Source organism: Euprymna scolopes, chromosome 2 (genome assembly GCF_053919585.1).
Source record: "Euprymna scolopes isolate OS-2025 chromosome 2, ASM5391958v1, whole genome shotgun sequence".
Classification (NCBI taxonomy): domain Eukaryota; kingdom Metazoa; phylum Mollusca; class Cephalopoda; order Sepiida; family Sepiolidae; genus Euprymna; species Euprymna scolopes.
Genome location: NC_136483.1, coordinates 4862194 through 4884693, shown reverse-complemented (window position 1 = coordinate 4884693; position 22500 = coordinate 4862194). Strand labels below are relative to the sequence as shown.

The following is a 22500-nucleotide window of genomic DNA, read 5'->3' as shown; positions in this document are numbered from 1 at the left end:
GTTCATATTTTTTTGTTGTTTTGAAATAATTTTTAATGCTCTTTACTTGAAATAATTTCAGCGAACCGAAATTAAAACGAAATTTGAGGCGATAAATACTTATATGAATTTTTATATAAACTACACATGCGATAATCGAATATTCCTCTAGCACAAAATAACGGAAAACATTAAAATATGTTTATAAATATTTCTTACGTTGACGGAACTCTCTTAAATTGTTAACACAGAATGCTCAGGTGCCCCTCCTTCAAATTGAAAACGGGGCTCTCCATTTCAAAGTCGCTGCCATTTTGATTTTGTTTTTAAACCGGTTCGGGAATTAAAAAAAATTGTTTTTACAAACTACTTAAAAATACAAACCAATGAACTTTTCTACTATAAAAATAACTTTTCTTGACTATGGTAGCATTTATTTCTTATATATATATATATATATATATATATATATATATATATATATATATATATATATATATATATATTACACACACACACACACACACAGACACACACACACACACACACACACACACACACACACATATATATATATAACATTTTCTCTTTGTAAGGAAACATCATTTTGTTCGTCACTCTTAGCTATGAATGGAAATGAAGTTGATATAAAAAAATATATTTTTGCGAAAATTATCTTTACTTTCATCATATTTTGCTTTGGGTAAAATTTTTGAGTATCAAAACCAATCTCTTTACAACCCCCTCCTTTTCATAACCTATCATACTTTGATCAATTACAGTCCATTTTCTGTAGGCTGTTTTTAAACCATTATATATATATATATATATATATATATATATATATATATATATATATATATATATATATATGGCAATTTTGAGAAAAGTTAAAAATGGGACGGAACGCAATTTTAGCGAAAAGAAATTAACGAGTTGACTGTACAGCCTAGCAACAAAAAACAACTCGATTGAGTGTGTTTTAATGTTAAACTACTTTGTCCTTGTTATATGTTAATAATGAAATGAAATAACTAATATATATATATATATATATATATATATATATATATATATATATATACTAGCATGGGTGCCCGGCGTTGCCCGGGTGTTTGGAGGTGTATGCTGAGCAAAAAAAAAGGGGGTAATTTTTTAAACTTTGACCCCTATTATGACCCCTGAAAATTTATTGTTTTGGGCTCAAATCAAGTTATTAAGTTAGATCCATGTCCACGGAAGCTATATCTAAAATTCCAAGTGTGTAGACCCAAAATTGTCGGAGGAGTTTGGTAGAGTTCTCAAAGCTCAAATCGTTGAACTTTGACCTCTTAATCGCCAAATTTCTGGCTAAAAACCGATCACATAGATTTTTCCAAATCTCAGTACCCTGTATATCAAATTTCGAGTCTGTAGACTAAAAATTGACAGAGTTATTTCGTAGGGAAATGTACACAGACACACACACACACACACACTTTCACTTTTATAGATATATAGATTTAAAATTTGAGTCTGACAGAATGACAAAATTATATTGCAAACCGATATATTAAACAAACGAACTTCAAAGAGACAAATGAACACATAAGTAAAAACAATTTGTATTAGAAAACATTTATTATTCCACGTCTTTTTTTACAGACCTGACGACTGAGGTTCGCTCTTAATAAAAATTGTTTTTTATAGTCTTAATTTTGACTTCCTTTTTCATAAAAAACTAAAAAAAAAATCAAGAAAGAAAAGAAATTTAATTTTATTTTTTCATTAATTTCTTTCTGTGCAAAGCAATTCTTTCAAACTTACTCTGTTTCCAAAATGTTTTTATTTTATTCCCCTCCCCCTTCATTCATTTTCCTCCGCATCCTGGCAAGTATTAAAATAAACCATTTATAATATTTATTTATGGATTTATTTACTTATTTCTTTTGTATCGGTAAATGAATTCCATTTAAAAAAAACTGTAAAAGTCACGTTAAAGGTGATTAAGTTGGAAAGTAAGTAAAAATTTACCCTTTTTACTTTTATACGATTTCTGATCACTTTGAAAAAGGTGTGTGTGTGTTTTAAAAATGTTTTTTAACTGCTATAATCTCATTTTATATATATATATATATATATATATATATATATATATCTATATATATATATAACAACGTGAGTATTCATATCGTGGGTTTGTATTACTGTACACATAGATTCGAAAAAATAGTCAAAAACAAATATATAAATAAATGTTATCAAAGACAAGATAAGTTACTTTTCTACCTTACTGGATATATTTTTTGTGTTTTTATTCAATGTAATATATTTATTCAGCTCGAAAAACATACAGTGTTTACCGATGTGTTGGAAAATTCAAGATGGCGTCTCACACCCTCTTTAACACCGTAAGTTTGGGAAAAGATGTTATAAATAAAAAACTATACAAAATACTATTAAAAACCCGCCGAATATATGTCAACCTATGTCACGGTAACATATATTGAGCGAGTTTTTAACAGTATTTTAACAGGGCACATCGTAAAAACTGACCCATTAATTTTCCTGAAGTAAAAACTATATAGTTTTTAAACTTTTAAAACTGTACATTATAAAAAGAAAACTGTTCGAGTGATTTTTTTTTTACATGGGTGTCACCACTTATCAAGGCCCAGAGGCCACTCAAGGATAAGGGTTAATAGGTATACATTAGTCATTGTGATTTTAGCATAGTAAACAGTGGGAATTTTGTAACTTGGATTACTTGAAAAAAAAAACTGTTCGAATGATTGAAAATGAAAACAAAATAACAATGTAAATATATTGATAAGAAAAAAACAAAAACAAACGAAGTTTCCGTTTCAGGAACCCGAGTTTAATTTTATGTCGTAATCATTCAACTCGTTAGCGGTTTTATTCAGCGATTAGGGATAACCATACGATATATCTAATTACCAAAGCGATTTTTTTTACATTTTTTTTAAATTAAAACTAAACCTGTTTAGTTTTAATGAACCAATTTTTTTAAATCCAACACTTTAGTTATTTTGAGAGCGTGCAACTGCACCCGAAAGGTTGATTAGGAAACTCCAAATCCTTTTATGACTCGAAAAAAAAAAGGGCTTTTTATCGGCTTAAATAATAAACTAATGTTAAATATTAGTATTTAATATAATGAGATATCAATCTACACAATTTGCCATCGATTCTGAAATAAAATGAAATCCTGACATTGTGATCATTTTTGCAGGTGTTATGTGCCGAATATTGAAATAAAAATGTTTAAATTCAATTATTGTAATTTAAGTCTTTAATTTTAAAGTCGATTTTATTTATAAAATATCTTTTTAGAAATCAATCTCAAAAACAATCTGAACAATAAATCTCTTTTGTTATGGCTAAGTTTTTGTCAAGGGTAGAAATTATAATAGACAAGTATTCATCCATGATGACATTTTACCGATTTCCTGGTTTACAGGTATTCTTGCTAAATTTCTTCGAAAGAATAGTTTAACATTCTGTAAAAGTACCTTCCGTTTTTTTGTTTTTTTTTGTACTTCTGCAGAGAAGGTAAAAAACCGATAAAAACTGGATATATTTTTCGTGTTTTTATTCAATTTAACATGTTTATTCAGCTCGAAAAGAATATAGTGTTTACCGATGTGTTGGAAAATTCAAGATGGCGTCTCACACATTCTTTAACACCGTAAGTTTGGGAAAAGGTGTTATAAATAAAAAACTATACAAAATACTATTAAAAACCCGCCGAATATATGTCAACCTATGTCACGGTAACATATATTGAGCGAGTTTTTAACAGTATTTTAACCGGTTTTTTATTTATTACACCTTTTTCCAAACTTACCGTGTTAAAGAGAGAATCGGCCGCCATCTTGAATTTTTTAATACATCGGTAAACACTGTATGCTTTTCGAGCTGAATAAACATGTTAAATTGAATAAAAACACGAAAAATATATCCAGTTTGGTAGAAAAGTAATTTATCTTGCCTTTGATAACATTTATTTGTTATATATTTGTTTTTTGGCAACTTATTCGAATCTATGTGTCCAGTAATACAAACCCGAAATGAATTTAAGACCACGAGTGAAATGAGAAAATGAAGAAAATCACATTTACTGTGTGTGTTTACTGTTTATGTAGTCAGCGGGTTTGGTTGCCATAACAACGTGACGGTAGTGAACGTGTGTGTGTGCGTGTGTGCGCGTTTCGTGTAGTTTAGTTTCGCATAATAGTTTCGTATTTTTTTAATTTGTAAATAACAAGTTATTAAAAAATTAAACCCTTCAAAGATGGACAATAAATAAAGCCATAATATTTTATGGTAAAGGTAAGAGCGTAGAAACGATTGTTTTTTAGGAGATGTGATTATTGGATTAACCAATCAGAAATCGTCTGTGGCACACACATCTCTGTTTTTATAGATATAAATATAGGTCGAAAAATTAGTTAAAGAGATTTAATATAATGTGATATATAGATAGATAGATTATATGTTAAATAGATTTTGTAAATAGTACAGTTGAAATGATTAGAATATTTCCAATATGTAATAAGGTCGAGGTAATTAGTTAAAGAGATTTAATATAATGTGATATGCAAATGAGCATAAGTCATTCGATATGGGGGTGGTTTGTAGAATAGTATATACAGAAATTAGGCAAAGATTCTTATGTCTCCTATAACAGAAACATCCTAAAATGGGTTCTAATGTTTCTCTACCAGGAGAGATCTACCCTCTTACCTCCTTTATATTTCGTTGATGATGGAGAGCTGTACACACAGACAGAAACACACGAACCCTATTACTTTATAAAAATGTATATATATATATATATATATATATATATATATATATATACATATATATATATATACATATATATATGTATATATATATATGTATATATATATTTTGAAATTCAATGGGACGGAACGCAATTTTAGCGAAAAGAAATTAACGAGTTGACTGTACAGCCTAGCAACAAAAAACAACTCGATTGAGTGTGTTTTAATGTTTAACTACTTTGTCCTTGTTATATGTTAATAATGAAATGAAATAACTAATATATATATATATATATATACATATATATATGTATATATATATATATGTATATATATATTTTTTAAATTCATTTTAAATTCATTTTGAAATTCATTTTAGAAATTCATTGAATTACAATTTAATTTATTTGCTCTATCTTGCATATCGAGCAATTCTTGTTTAGATGGGATAACTTATAGAATATTACTGCCAGTAATATTTTGTAAACCAACAATCTCACGTTTACATAACCACTGATTGTTAAATAAAAACTATTCCGAAGAATATATATATATATATATATATATATATATATATATATATATATATATAATAAGAGGAGACAAAGAAAAAAAAAGGTCAGTTGACCGTGTTCGGCTTCATTCAAGAAGAGCGGAGTCAAGGGCGTTTTTAAACGGGAAACGAGAAAAAAAGAAGAAAAAAACTTGGTGCATTTAAAATATATATATTTCTTTTTTTCTTTTTTATGAAAGTTCCTTTTCTCAAATTCCCTTCCTATATCCTGTTTTCCTAACTGTACTTACATGCAAAAGTTTAAGCGTTGCTCAACTCCCTACTTACGACTTCTCATTTGCAGTAGCTGATCATGTCTCAGTGCGTTGAAAATCTAAGTAAGATATTTAAATAGATTGTCAGTTGAATGATTAGAGAATTGAATGGAATCAACGATATTTGATTGCTTAAGCAGGCAGTTTTATGACAACTATTTGCTAAACTTGGTTTGTAGATGACTATGTTGTAGCCTACAGGGAAATAGTTCCGTGATAATGTGTTCCACATGTGGTAAGTTCTTGGAAAGAAATTCCATTTGATGCTAAGCACATAGATGAAAAAAAATGTTTCTCAGTTATCATTTAACTGATGATGTTGTTGATGATGATGATGATGATGACGATGGGCGATGGTGATGCTTACACCTTGCAATAAATGAATAAACATAGACAAATGGAGAGTACGCAAAGAAAAATACTATTAGAGAAACACATGAGATATCTAAACGAGAGATGTGTGAGTTGTTCAGTTAATTACAAATTACCACTAATTAGAAGAATTAAAATAGATTTTTTTCTCAAACATAACTCAATTCCGAAACTCACAGATATTTTAGAATGTGTTTTGTGTTTTTTTTATTTTTATTTTTTATTACATTTTCACCCCAAACAAGGCACATTACCACTTTGGTGTAGGGGGCTACTATCAGGGGCAACAACTACTGGAGTACTATGTAGGGATTTAAGCAGCAAGATGTCGGTTCATGTTGCACTTGAACTTCTGCACATCAATACAGTTGAGGAAGCAGCGACCTGGAATGAAATTCCAAAGTCTAGCGGTTCTGGGGAATAAACTACTGAAGTAGAAAGATCTTCTACATCTAGGGATCCCTACAGTGTGGGGGTGGGATTTAGCAGCCTGTCGGGTTTGTCGAGGGTGTTCACGTCGTTGGGGCACAAGTGTCTGCAGTTCGTCAGAGCATTCATCATTAAAATACTTGTAGAACAGGCAGAGGGATGCAGCATTTCGTCGATAGCACAGAGGCTGAAGCTTAGATGCCAGTTCAGGGCCTTTCAGATTTGCGACTCTCTTTTGAACCCTGTCAAGGAGCACCAGCCCAAATATGACAGCAATACTCCATACATGGGCGAATGGTGGCCTTATAGAGGTACAAGATACTTTCGGGTGTTAGTAGTTTTCTAGTACGGTAGAGAGATCCCACCTTCCTTACAGCGGCCCTGGGGATGCCTTCAATATAATTGTTCCAGCTCATTTTCCTGTGAACGTTAGGCCAAGGAGTTTGAAAGATGTACTCTCAGATAAAGAGTCGTTGGCCATTGCTATACGTGGCAGAGAAGGTTTCTTAAAGTTATTGAATGAAACTAGTTCAGTCTTGGCGGCATGGACGTGACCATCCATTTTTGTCCCCATTCCACTACAGATTGGAGGTGATCCTCTCGTGTTTCTGCCATTTCTTTAGATATGTGTTCATTTGTTTTTCTGTCGTGCCTGTTATAGAGTGTGGTGTCATCAGCATATGAACCCATCTCAGAGGCAGTTTTGTCGGTGAGGTCATTTATGAATATCAGGAACAGTAGAGGTCCAAGGATAGACCCCTGGGGAACTCCCGCATTTATATCATGTTGTTTTGATGTACGACCGTCGAGGACAACCGGATTTTTTTATCTTATCTAAGAAGGATTTAATTATGTTAATTATTCTACCAGTGATACCGTATGATCTAATTTTCCTGAGGAGACCCTCATGCCATACCCTGTCAAAAGCCTTAGATATATCTAGAGCTACCGCTCTGCCCTCCCCCGCTTTGTCCAGTGAATGGTATATACGTTCAGAGATTACAGTTAGGATGTCTGCTGTGGAACGGGCTTGTCTAAATCCATATTGTTTGTCAGTCAGAAGTTTAGCATCTGTAAAGTGATGAACTAGAGCATGGTTAATTATGGTCTCAAATATTTTGGCAAAAAGTGGGAGGAGGCTAATGGGGCGATAATTTGATGGGTCAGTTCTCTCACCAAAATTCTTGAATACTGGTACCACAGAAGCAGGTTTCCAAGAGCACGGAAAGCAAGATTCATTAAGGCATTTGTTGTAGAGTTTGGAGAGCACTTTTTTAATAGCACAGCTGGGATGAGATCAGGTCCACATGCTTTTGAAGTGTCAAGGTTATTTATGATAGCATGCACCTGAGCAGGTGTGATTTTTGTCTAGCATGGCGTCTGTCCACATAGGAAATTCAGGTAAGTGGTCGTTGAAGGATCCAGTGTGGAGTTTGAGGCAAACCGACTGGCAAGCATGTTAGCCTTCTCGGTTGCTGAGCACAGAACCTCGTGATTGTTGGTTAGTGGGGGAATTGTTGATTGCCCATTATTTACTACACTGTTGTAGATTTTCCAGCAGGCACAAGTTCCTAGTTTTTTTTGTTTCAATGCGTTTTTTGTGGTTTCCGTAAATTCTCTCTTAACTGTCGCTATTTCTTTTTTAACATTACTTCTAGCTTCTATGTACTTCTGTCTGTTTGAACTGGACTTATGTCGGTTAAATCTGCGGTATGCATGCTGCCTTTGAGCAATAGCAGTAGTGCGAGTTGAAGTAAACCATTGGGGAGAGTGGGGCTTGCTATAAAATTTCCGCATGGGAACATGTGCTTCGATTGCAGTTTTGAACCATTCGGTGGTATCGTTTGCATACTGTTCAGCAGGAAGAGAAAAAATATTTCCCCATGGGGCATCTCTGATAAGATCTCTGATGGCTTCCCAGTCAGCCTTTTTATAATATCTCGTTGTTTTTAGCACTGGCTCTTCAGTTTTGGGTCTAGAGTTTAGGGCGATTTCAACCATTATCACTGCATGATCAGCGTTCCCAAGTGAACTGTCGGCATTCGTTATACAATCATCAGGTACTGTGGTCAAAAACAGACCTAGAAGTGATGCATGTTGTTCTTCCTGGTCAGGGAAACGGGTTGGAAATGTGACAATTTGTGATAGGGAATGAGATATAGAGAAACTATGAGTTGTGCTGCCCGCTGCATCTGTGTAAGTAGAGAATCCAAGCCAGTTTTTGTGATGGACATTAAAGTCACCAAATACATGTACTTGGGCGCTAGTGTCGAGGGAGCGTGCGACGTCTATGCTGTCAGAGACTTTGTTTATTATGGTGCAGTCTTGGGTCAAGGGAGAGCGGTAGAGAAAGTAAAAGTTGCTAATGTTGTGTTGCAAGATTAGTCTAAAGCACATAAAGGCTTGATCATCCGATTCTAGGTTTTTTTCTCTAGTCAAGGGAAGGGTATTACGAATGTAAACTCCAAGTCCGTGCATGTGTCTGTCAGAGTCCTTACGGCAGAGTAGAAGATATCCAGTCATGTTAAAGATATGGTTATTGGGGAATTGTTGCAACCCAGCACAAGGCTACAGACAGTCTAACTCGATAGTCGGACAATACCGACAGCCTTTCTTTGTATAAATTTTTGTATAATATATTCTTTCTACCTGTTGTTCAAGTTTTTCTTTATGACTCTTCCTTAGAGATGATTCAAGGCCTAAGGATGCCAAACGTTAAACTCAGTTTTAATATAAGATTAAAAAATATTTTTAATATAAGAGTAGATAAATAAAACCAGAATTTCTAATATTTATATTTTTTAAATTTTAATTTCTGCATCTTCATGAATCATTCTAGTTCAATTGTGAATCAGACCAAATATCCCAAGTAAACCATTTCTCCTTCTTTGTATTCCAGGTATGGATTCGGTGCAGCAGTCGAAGGAAAATGTATTCTTAAAATTACCGTCAGTGGCATGCAGATGATCAGTTACCAAAAAGTTTTAGACGTAAGTTTACTTCCCTTAACACCCCCTACTCCTTATCATCATTTTCTTGTCTGAAGGTCAGACTTCGCTCCCCATAATTCAGCAGACCAACTCTCCAAACTTCACCCTGCACAATCTTGTCTAATCGTCTTCTTCATTGGCCAATCTTCTTCCAATTCTGCTTCTACAATGGTTTATTCATTTAACTGCTCCACATGATGATGTCTTTAGGATAACATCTTTATTCATTACTATTTATTTTTATTTTACGTCATTGTGTATGATGCTAAACTTAAGCGTTTTGTGAATGACTTTCTTCTTCTGTTTTGATTCCAAACATACACACACACGTAGACCCTTAGTCTTTTAAGCTTGTGATCTCAAGAAAAACTTACCAGTGCTTTGTGCAAAGTCCCTTTCCACTTGCGGCATAACACTACAGTTATATCAAGATAATATAATTGATGACAAAACAGTCGCTCTTAGTGCGGATTAAGAGTTAGGGCACCTGTGATATCAGTCGAAAACAGCAGTCAGGCAAACTGTCAAACCTCCTGTACCTTTAAATCTGTCACACAAGAACGGCCCCCGCTAACATGAACATATATATGTGGCAAGCAAGTTGTTCAGTTTGAGAAAACGAAAAAGAGAAACTAAGGACGACATTCATTGCCTTAGTCAGAATCAAAGCTAATGTAAAAGCGCAATAGACAGAAACTTAAGCAATTTAGGTTTGCAAGGCGAATAATTTGCAACTGAATAAAAATGAAATCTATTGATTTACCTGCTATTAAAGTGAGGTGTAGCCAATCCTGAACATCATGAGCCTGCTCATGACTGGTGATACCTACAAAAATAGCTTAGATTGGACGTCAGCTTATCACGGAAGGGTCATCTGAGGTGACCAGTCATAAACCATAACATTTAGTCCTTTCATCATTTTACGGTCAAATGCTAAATCATTAGTATACAGCATCTCTTCCAGCCAACATATATTAAACACTTTTAAAACACAAATAAAAAGCAATGTACATTAAATGGGTGAAGTAACACGACCTTCAGCATTCATCAACTACTCGCTTGGTTCAAATTTATGCAAAACTTGGCATTCTGTAAAAAGCTTACTCCGAATTCACAAAAAGCAAATTGCATGTATTTCTTACTAAGATACTTCACTTGTATAAATTGAAGAACTGTTACACCAGTTATACTTCACCGATGCACAAATCCAAACTGTATTTCATCTCTATTTATCTGTTTTTATTTGCTGTTCAATTATTTTCAACCACTTGCAGGATCTGATCTATCAACTTGAAGCCTCTGCAATTACCTCAATTCAGGGTTTCTTCTTTATTCAAAACAACCCTTTTTATGATCTAATTTGTCAGGTCTGTTATCGTCTTAATATTTGTTTCACCTACGACAACATCTTCATCTTGCAACTTTTTGCACCAATTCTTTCTCAATTCTTGTATCTGGACGACTTCTGCAATTTCAAGATTTACTCAATTGCATGAAAACTCAACATCCTTTTTGTTCTTCAATGTTGCTTCAAATAGCCAATCTACTCAGCACCATGTGAATATATAAAAACAAGCTGCATATATATATATATATATATATATATATATTAATGTATATATATGTATATATATATTCTTATTTTTATTTATTATTTTTTCTATTTTATTTATATATACATGTATGTTTATATTGGGGGCCGACCTTGTGCCTAACTATACCATCGTGGGGAAACAAATAAATAGGAACACATAAGCCAACACAGCACGGCGCACCCACGTACATGCAACTACGTGTATACACCCACACACACGAATCAAATCAAACATTTCAAAACACTCACGCACACATGCCACGTTCCGGCACACGCATGCACGCACACATGCACACACACACTCCCTGTCTTTTTCTCTATCTCTATTTTTCCTTCTTGCACACACAGGAACACACAGTCACACATATAAGCACGCAACACACAACCACCCAACCTTTACACACACGCATGCACGCATTGACACATTCACATCAAAAGAAGAAAAAAAATCAAATAATAAATAAAAATGAACACCTCCCAGTCACCCCTGATACTGACCTCACCAAATAGACTTAATACTGACCCAAATGAAACTCCAACCAATCTCATTTGAGACACCTAGTCTCGTCTTCACATCTCAAAAGCACAGTTGTGGTGACCGAACTAAGATGATCTCCAAAAGAGATTTCCAGAAACTCTTCACACAAAAAAAAAAACTCTTAACTAAAAAAAATTAACTAAAAAATATCTGAAGTGAGCTAAATAATAGCTCGAAATGCGTTATGAAAATATTTAAAAATATTAAAAATCGACAAATGTTGCTGGTTATACTTTTTGACGTCACTTCCGCTGGTGACGTCACTTCCGGTAATGAGTACCGGTGACCGGCAGTCACTGGGACGCGGTCAAGGAGGTCGCGTGCAAACACCCTACAGTTGAGGAATGGTATTTGCCTAATATATGTGAATACATATTTGTTCCTAAAAGTCCTGTCTTCTTTTCGTTTTATTACCATTTAACACCATAAAAACTGGCAACATCGGATTCGGCTTTCACACAGATTAACTCCACAAAAAAGGAAAAGAATGAAATTAATTTGACTTCAAAAGAACTTCGGATTTACAAGCTAAGATTTCGTCTGGCAATTACGTTCTAAAAATAAAATTCTAAAAAAAAAAGAACAGAAAACGAACACATGGCAAAGCGCTCGACTGAATTGTAAGTTAATCTTTTTGTCTCTATATTTAAACTGAAAAGAACTGTACTAAAGGCATTTTTGTTAATGCCGAAAAATTAATTTGGTTGCTTATTGAAAGAAGGAAAAAAAAGAGAAAAATGTTGACCCAATTTTACCGCTAGATAAATTTTAATTGTAACTTGTCTACGGTTTATTCTTATGCACATTTGGACATTTTTGAAATGAAGAGAATTTTTTTGTTTTTTGCTTTAGCTTTTCGCTGCAACTTTATGCAAACTTTTAACGGGAGAAAAATGTTTTTTTTCCCCTTTCGTTTTATTTGGACTAAAGGAAATACTTTTTCATTGAGTGGAATTTTCTGAAATATTATATTTTTAACTGTCGGTTCTAAAATAACGATTTTTTTCATCCTCGTGCCCCCCCACACACAAACACACATAAAAAAAACCCATAGCCATTCTGGTTAACTTCCGGACAATTCCACAATTATTTTTATTCTTTTGCAACTCTATTGTATTACAGTACATTATTTTTGTTTTTGTTTAGCAAGTAAAATTTTTTTTTTGTCCACCCTCATATTAGGTTATCGCTAAGATTTTTACCAAGAAGCAAGGGATACATTGCTCCCTCCTCATACGCACACACTGAAAGAAAGAACATTTTCTTGTTTTTATTATTTTATCTGCCTTCTACAGTCAAAACGGAAATAATTTTTTTTTCGTGCGCTTGGAAAAGCCTTTACAAGATGGAGGAGGTTAAAGCAGTATTAATACAGATAATCAAGGCTCAGATGGACCAGCAGTAGATGGCTGAGGAAAAGTTAAAAGAACGTGATAAACAGCTCCACTTCCAATTTCAAGAGAGGCAACAAGCGTTGGAGGAGAGGATGCTACTCCAACAACAGAGACAAGAAGAGCTATTGTTAAAAATATTCGATAGTACGGAACACAGGGACGACAGTTTTGCTTTTTCCCAAAGTATAATATGGAACGCTATAGAAACGTTCAACTACCAACCAGAGTTGGCGGGGACGTTTGACGCTTTCTATCGTCAAACGTCCCCGTCTATTGCTGCGGCGAGAAACATTGGCCGAGTCAATGTTTTTACAAAGATAAATATTGCAACGAATGTGTCAGGAAGGGCCACAAAGCGATCCAGTGCAGGAAGAACAAGATCAAGAACAGCGTCCGGCAGACCAGATACGATTTTGATTCGGATAAGAACCGGCGCAAATATGTTACAGTTAACATCGCAAATAAAACTGTGCATCTACAATTGGATTCCGGATCAGACCTGTCCATTATTAACCTTAAGACGTGGAAAAGGCTAGGAAAACCAACCATGCAGAAGCCGAACAAATCAGCTTGAGCTGTGACAAGCGATAAAGTGGAATTTGAGGGACAGCTCACACTCCCGGTGACCTTAAATGGTGTTACTAAAAAAGTGAAAGTGTATGTACATAGGACATCCGAAAATCTTTTCGGTACTGATTGGATGGAGCAATTCGAATTGTGGGGCCAACCTATGAATAAATTCTGTCATAGGGTAGAAGACTCGTCTACGGAAGCACAACAACAGAAGGACGAGTTAAAAGAGAATTTCCAAGAAGTATTCTCACCAGGACTAGGAAAATGTACAAAGGCTATAGCAAGATTCTAACTAAAAGAAAACATTCTGCCCGTTTTCAAGAAGAAACGAAACGTTCCATTTGCAGCAACAGAGAAATCGAAAAAGGAAGCTAAAAAACCTGCGCCAAAAGAATTCCACAAGCCAAAGCAACCTAAAGGGCCTGACAAAACTGCCGAGAAACAAATTAGCCATGCGGATAGCCTATCTAGGCTGATACCATTGAAAAGGGATCCGTTTGAAGATTCCATCATTGCCACTCTCTGGACGGACGGGGACATAAAAACGATGATGGGCAATGCAATCAGAGAACTCCCGGTGTTTCTACCGGAGATTAAAACGGAAACACTTCAACAATTTCTACACGTGTATAGGATTACACTCAACCCGAACACACCAACAGCAGTCTCACCTGCAGAAACGATGTTTGCGCGGAAAGTGAGATCCGTTTTTGACAAGCTCTTACCCAAACAGTCAAGGCCACTGGTGACCACTTATGTACCCAGTAAACGTTTCATACTAGGTGAAAGAGTGTTTCTCAAAAGTTATAAAACAACACATCAATCTGTAAGGTAGGTATAATTACTAAGAGAGTCGGTGACATGGTATAAATCGTCCAAGGACCAGCATATACCCACACACGTCACCGGAACCAAGAAGATGTCGATCAATTGAAACCAGCGACAGTTACCATTGGAAGATGAGCCGATAGACACTGTCTTCGAAAATTTTGATCATGAACCTCCTCAACCAACACCTGAACTACGGCGGTCGTTCCGTAAGAGAAAGTTTACCGAGCCATTGATGGTAAATCCTAAAAGGAAGAGGTACTGACAGCTTTTACGAACAAAAAGCTTGGGAGAGGGATACACTCCTCCATGGGATTAATGGATTATCTCATGACATCACTTCCTCTGGTAACGTCACTTCCGGTAATGAGTACCGGTGCGCGGCCAAGGAGATCGTGTGCAAACGCCATACAATTGAGAAATGGTATTGCTCAACCCGCCTTGCCTATAATATATGTGAATACATGTTTGTTCCTAAAAGTCCTGTGTTCCTTTCGTTTTAATACCATTTAACACCATAACATATATATAATTGAACGCCAAAAAACAACATTATTTTTGCACCAACCTTATACATACGTGTGATATATATATATATATATATATATATATATATATATATATATATATATATATACGAGTGAGATCTCTCTCTCTCTCTCTCTCTCTCTCTCTCTCTATATATATATATATATATATATATATATATATATATATATATATATATACCTGTGTGTTTCTTTTCAGATAAATGGACAGGTGAGCCACCGATTCTATTTGAAAGAATTTTTCAGCCATCAGTGTGAAGGTTATATGAATAACTACGCTAGCATTAATGCTTACTTCCATCTGGTAGTCGTGGCCACTGTTGTTGAGCTGCAGACAAACTATGAAACGTCGTCAAATCCAATGACTGTATCTATAACTGACGCACCCATTCAAATAATAGCTCCCTATAATTTTTACTACAAAGAAGGACTCTGCAATGAACTCACCGTAAGTATTCATCTGTTCTTTTCATGAAACCTTGACTGTACATCTAATATGTAAAGGCAAAATATTTGTGTGTTTGTGTGTGTGTGTAGGGGGGTGTTTGTATGTCTGGAAAAAACTTTTGACACACACGACGGATTCTCACAAGATTGATATCGTTTTTAAGTGCAATCCTTCGGATGACAAATATCGATAAATTAGCCAAAAACATTCATTCCTTCACTCTCAACTGGGCAGTCTTTTTTCGTCGACATTTTTGCAAGTCATTGTCTCCGTTGGATTGACTACACTTAATTTCAATGCTCTCGACTTCCGCTTGCGTCATGGACACATCGGCCAAGACGTTACGTTTTTGTTTTACTCCTTTGCGTTACGAGTTCGAGTCTGCCTGCCTACTACCACTGGTTTTTAAACACCTTTGTCTACCCAAATTTGCTACTGTTGTTTTGATTTCCCCGCTATTATTACTCTCCCTTGGGGTTAATTATTACACCTCCACACACCCGGGCAACGCCGGAGAACCCTGCTAATCTATTATAAAAAGCAATATGTGTGTATGTATGTGTGTGTGTTTGTATGTTTGCCAAAAACTTTAGCTTTAGAGCTTGATCCTTCAGACGACAAACATCGTGAAATTGGCCCAAAACAATCATTCCTTCACCCCCAACTCGGCCGGTTTTTACCAGAAGGTGTCGTTTTTTACGCCAACATTTTTTAACACTTCTCTTCACTCAAACTGCCCACTCCTCGCTACGACCACTTTTTGATTCCCCCGGGGTTCCTTACTACAACACCTACACAAACCCGGGCAATGCCGGGTACTCCCGCTAGTCTGTAATAACACGATGTGGTCTCTTGCTTGACACAAACGCCGACGTCAATATAATTTTCATGGCCTTCTTTTCCTTCAGCTTCTCTTTTGACCGTGTCATCGTCTCTCATACTGGCGGATGCTGAGCGAGGCACGCACAACTATAAAAATAAAATAAAACAAGACACAAACTTTGACACATTTTGCAAAAGTAATCTAGTCCAACTCTTACCTGTCCGCATCTGTAACTGTAACTGTTGCAAACCCAAGACTGTCCGCAAACTGCTTCCAACCATCGTTAACTCTTACTGAATGTTTTTTAGCTTTGATAAGTAGTGACTCATGAGTTCAAATTCTCGAATGATTTTTTGGCCTTGAGGAGAGTTTCTTGTTTAACACAGTTGAAGGCAGGTTGTCACTTTTACCGGACTGAGATTTATTTTAATTAATTTTTGATACGTGTAAACCCTTGCGCCCCCACCCCTAGGCAGCAACTAATGTGAGAGATGACGATATGGCAAGAACAGAAGATGAAAAAAAATCTACACCACACTGGGTTTTGTTATTGAGCGGGGGGGGGGAGTACACATGGTCTTACATTCTCATTCTTTCTCTATCTTTCCTTTCTCACTCATCTTCTCTCCTCTCCTCTATATATCTGTCTCTCTTTCTGCCCCCTTTCTATTTTATCACTGTCTTTCTCTCTCCTTCAATCTCTTTATTGTCTTTTGTTTCTAATTATCGTTATCTTTCTTATTCTCCTCCTTTTTCTAACTCTCTCTCCTACTTTCTCCCCCTTCATATATTTATCCTCTTTTCAGCCATGACACCTCTCCTCTTTCTCTCTCTCTCATTAATCTCTCTCTCTCTTTTTCTCTCAGTTTATTGCGTTATTTCTCTCTTATTCACTCTCTCCCATACCCCCTTCCTTTATCTTTTCACCCTCTTTTTCTACTACCACCCTCTCACTCACCCCTTCTATTTCTATATTTTCCTTTATTTCTTCATACTCCTTACCCCTTCTCTTTCTACCCTTCTCTTCCACTGTCTCCTTTTATCTCTCAGTACACCCTTCCCCTTACGTTATCACTTTCTCCATCTCCATCTCAATTTCTTGACGTCTCATCCTCTATGCATGTACTTCTCTTTCCCCTTTTTCTCTTCCTGTTTTCTTTTTTCCATTTCCTCTCGCTTTCATATTTTTTTCTGTGATTATTCCAGATCACCATCAAACGTACCGACGGTAAACAACTGACTTGGTTGGACGTCAGGAACACACTCAGAATTGAGTTTAGCAGGTCTTCAAACATGCCAAGTCTCATCACATATTTGCCAATCCCTATTTCCGGAAGGGTTAATATTAAGATGCCTCGAGAGCCGTACTCAAAAATGTCGGTAAGTAATATTCTTATCTGTTACTTTACATCCTCTCTCCTCTTCTGGTGAGAAGTATTAGACTTCGAAATACATAGAGACTCGATATCCCTATATATATATATATATATATATATATATATATATATATATATATATATATATATATGTATATATATATATATATGTGTGTGTGTATGTGTGTTTATATATGTGTATATATATGTTCATATACATGTATATATATATACACATATATATACACACACACGCACACATATATATACATATATATATACATTATATATATTATATACACATATATAAATGTTTGGAGGTACAAAATTTATATAAGGATTTGAATAAAATATACGGCAATTTCTCGAGAGCTCTTTCGGCTATTATCTCGTCAGGAGAAATCGATAGCATACAAAAACAATATTACTGGCGAAATTAAAGAGCACTACGGGAGAATTTGTGCTTAAATAAGAAAACAAAACGATTAAAAGAAATATTTAATCTGAAATTGCATTAAAAAGCGATTAAAACAAAATTTGCCACAGCACGGAGAAAAGGGGGATGTTTTCCCCTTTCCACTCGCTGTGCCAGGTATGTATATATATCGGATTTTCAGATATGTATATGTATATATATTGGGTATTTAGATATGTACATATATTGGGGTTTTAGATATCTCTCTATATATATTGGTTTTAAGATTGTAGATATATTGGGTTTATATATATATATATATATATATATATATATATATAGGGTTTTTAGTTATGTATTGGGGTTTAAGGTACGTATATTTATATTAGGTTTTTAGATGAGTATATATATATATTGGGTTTTTAGTTATGTATATATATATTGGGTTTTTAGTTATGTATATAAATATTGGGCTTTCAGATTGTGAAGATATATTGGGTTTTAGATATGTATATATATACATTTACTTTTTAGATATGTATACATATATATAAGGTTTTGAGATATGTATATATATATATATTGGTTTATCAGATATGTATATATATATATAATGGGTCTTTAGTTATGTATATGTATATATATATATATATATTGGGGGTTTAGATGTGTATATGTATATTAGGTTTTAAGATATATATATGCATATATATATATATATATATATATATATATATATATATATATATATATATATATATTGGGTTTTTAGTTATGTATATATACAGGGTGGGCCAAAATAAGGGTCCTATCTTTAAATTTGAATAACTTCCACAAAATAAAAGTTAAACTCACCAAACTTTATGTGTGTGTAGACTGACCCTTCCGACATTTTTTTGAAATAAACAAAACAAATTTTGGCCGAAAAAAAACTTCTTAAAACTTACATGAATTTATGAATTTTTAAAAATAGGACCCTTATTTTGGCCCACCCTGTATATATTGGGTTTTTACATATGCATATATATTGAGTTTTTACTTATGTATATATATATATATATATATATATATATATATATATATATATATATGTATATATATTATGGTTTTAGATATGTATATATATATTATAGTTTTAGATATGTATATATATTGGGGTTTTAGATATGTATATATATATTGGGTTTGAAGATATGTATATATATATATTGGCTTTTAAGATATGTATAAATATATTGGATGTTTAGATATGAATATATATTGGGCTTTTCGATATGTATATATATATATATATATATATATATATATATATATATATTGGGGTTTTAGATATGCATATATATATATATTGGGGTTTTAGTTATGTATATATATATGATTTTTAGATATGTATATATCTATTGGTATTTTAGATATGTATATATATTGGGTATTTATATATATATATATATATATATATATATATATATATATATATATATACATATATTGGGTTTAAGATATGCATATATATATATTGGGTTTCGGATATGAATATATACATTGGGTTTTTAGATATGCATATATATTATGGGTTTTTAGATATGCATATATATATATATATTAGGTTTTTAGATAAGTATGTATATATTGGGTTTTAGTTATGTATATATAAATATATATATTAAGTTTTTAGATATGTGTGTATGTAATGGTTTTTCATTATATATATATTGGGTTTTTAGTTATGTATATAAATATTGGGTTTTAAGAAATATTATATATATTGGCGTGTAAGTTATGAATATATATTGAATAGATATGAATATGTATTTTCTTTTAAGATATGTATATATATATATTGGGTTATCAGATATGTATATATATGGTGGGTCTTTAGTAATGTATATAAATACATATTGGGTTTTAAGATATGTATATACATATTAGGTGTTTAGTTATGTTTATTTATATATTGGGTTTTTAGTAATGTATATATATAGGGTTTATAGTTTTGTATATATATATTGTTTTTACATATGCATTAAATTTGGGTTTTTACTTATGTATACATATATATATATATATATATATATATATATATATATATATATATATTGGGGGCTGAGATATGTATATATGTATTGGGTTTTTAGATATGTACATATATATTGGGGTTTAAGATATGTATATATATATATATTGGCTTTTACGATATGTATATATATTGGGTGTTTCGATATAAAAATATGTATTGGGGTTTAAGGTATGTATATATGTATATATGATTTTTAGATATGTATATATATATTGGAGTTTTAGATATGTATATATATATATATATATATATATATATATATATATATATATATTGGGTATTTTGATATGTATTTATATATTGGGTTATTCGATATGAATATATACATTGGGGTTTTAAATATGTATTTATATTTATATTAGGTTTTTAGATACGTATATATATATATTGGGTTTTAGTTATGTACATATATATTAAGTGTTTAGATATGTATATATGAATTGGGTTATTGTATATATATATATATTGGGTTTAAAATCATGCACATCTATATTGGGTGTTTAGTTCTGTGTATATATATATATATATTGGGTTTTCAGATATGTATATATATACTGGGTTTTTAGATATGCATATACATTGGGTTTAGATATGTATATATATATATATATACATAATTGCTTTTTAGATATGTATATGTATATATATGTATATATTGGGTTGGGTTATTTGTTATTGGGTTAAGCATATACATGTTGAGTTTTTATATATATATATTGAGCTTTTAGATATGCATATATGTATTGGGGTTTTAATTATGTATATATATATATGTATATTGTTTTTTTGATATGTATACATATATATATATTTTATATATATATATATATATATATATATATATATATATATATATATATATATATATATATATTGGATTTTTAGTGTACATATATATATTTATTAGGTTTGTAGATATGCATATATAAATATTGGGCTTTTAGATATTTTTTTTATTTATTTATTTTTTTATTTTTTATTACATTTTCACCCCAAACAAGGCACATTGCCACTTTGGTGTAGGGGGCTACTATCAGGGGAAACATCTACTGGGGCACTATGTAGGGATTAGGGCAGCGAGATGTTGGTTCACGTTGCACTTGAACTTATGCATGTCAGTACAGTTGGGGAAGCAGTGACCTGGAATGGAATTCCAAAGTCTAGCAGTTCTGGGGAAGAAACTACTGGAGTAGAACGATCTTTTACATCTAGGGATCTCTACAGTGTGGGGGTGGGATTTTGCAGCTTGTCGGGTCTGTCGAGGGTGTTCACGTCGTGGGGGCACAAGTGCTTGCAGTTCTTCAGAGCATTCACCATTAAAATACTTGTAGAACAGGCAGAGGGATGCAACGTTTCGACGATGGGACAGAGGCTGAAGTTTTGATGCCAGTTTAGGGCCTATCAGATTTTCGACTCTCTTTTGAACCCTGTCAAGGAGAGAGAGACTAGTAGCCGATGCACCGGCCCAAATTGGATCTTTAGTTATGTATATATATTGGGTTTTTAGTTATGTATATACATAATGGGTTTTTAGATATCTCTATATATAAATATTTGGTTTTTACTTATGTACGTATTGTCTGTTTTTAGTAAATTATATGTATACACATTGGCTATTTTGATATGCACATTTATATTGGGGTTTAGATATGGATATGTAGGGGTTTCAGACAAATATTTATAAACATATTGGGTGTTTAGATATGTATATACTGGGGGTTTAGATATGTATATATGCATTAGTTTTTAGATATGTATAAATATATTACGTTTTATTGATATGCATGTATTAATTGTGTTATATATATGTGTATATATATATTGTGTTTCAAACATGTATATATATATATATATTTGTATTTGTACATATGTATATATATATATTGGGTTTCTGGATAAGTATATATATATTGGGGTTTTAGTAAGCTATATATATACATATTTGTATTAGATATGTATATATATACATATTGGGTTTTTGGATATGTATAGTTATTGGGATTTTAGATATATATTGGGGTCTTAAAGATGTGCATACGTATATTGTTTTTTTAGATATAACGTATATATTGGGTTTTAAAATATTTATATATACATTAGAATTTTAGATATGTATGAATATATTACGTTTATATATATATATATATATATATATATATATATATATATTGGGTTTATTTATGTATATATATATTTGGTTTGTAGATATGTATATATAAATATTTGGCTTAAGATATGTATATATATAATGGGTTTATATGATTTATTTATATATTATACATATGTATATATATATTTTTAAGCTTCGTATTTTTATATTGGGTTTTTAGATATGTATATATATATTTTTAAGCTTCGTATTTTTATATTAGGTTTTTAGTTAACTTGTGTGTTTTTAGTAAGTTATATGTGAACATATTGGCTATTTAGATATGTACATATATATTGGGTTTTAGATATGTATATACAGTGATGATCATATTTATTGGCACGGTAAA

At 32.7% G+C, this 22500-nt stretch overlaps 1 protein-coding gene across 1 annotated transcript in view; it reads left to right on the top strand.

The window, feature by feature from the left end:
• The window catches only part of LOC145241389 (CD109 antigen-like), a 322627-nt gene that overhangs the window by 93604 nt on the left and 206523 nt on the right, over positions 1–22500 (top strand). Inside the window, exons 11-13 of the mRNA XM_080104314.1 lie at positions 9298–9388; positions 15063–15311; positions 17341–17514. Of these exons, the coding sequence (XP_079960440.1) occupies positions 9298–9388; positions 15063–15311; positions 17341–17514 (514 nt within the window). The remainder of the gene's footprint in view (positions 1–9297; positions 9389–15062; positions 15312–17340; positions 17515–22500) is intronic.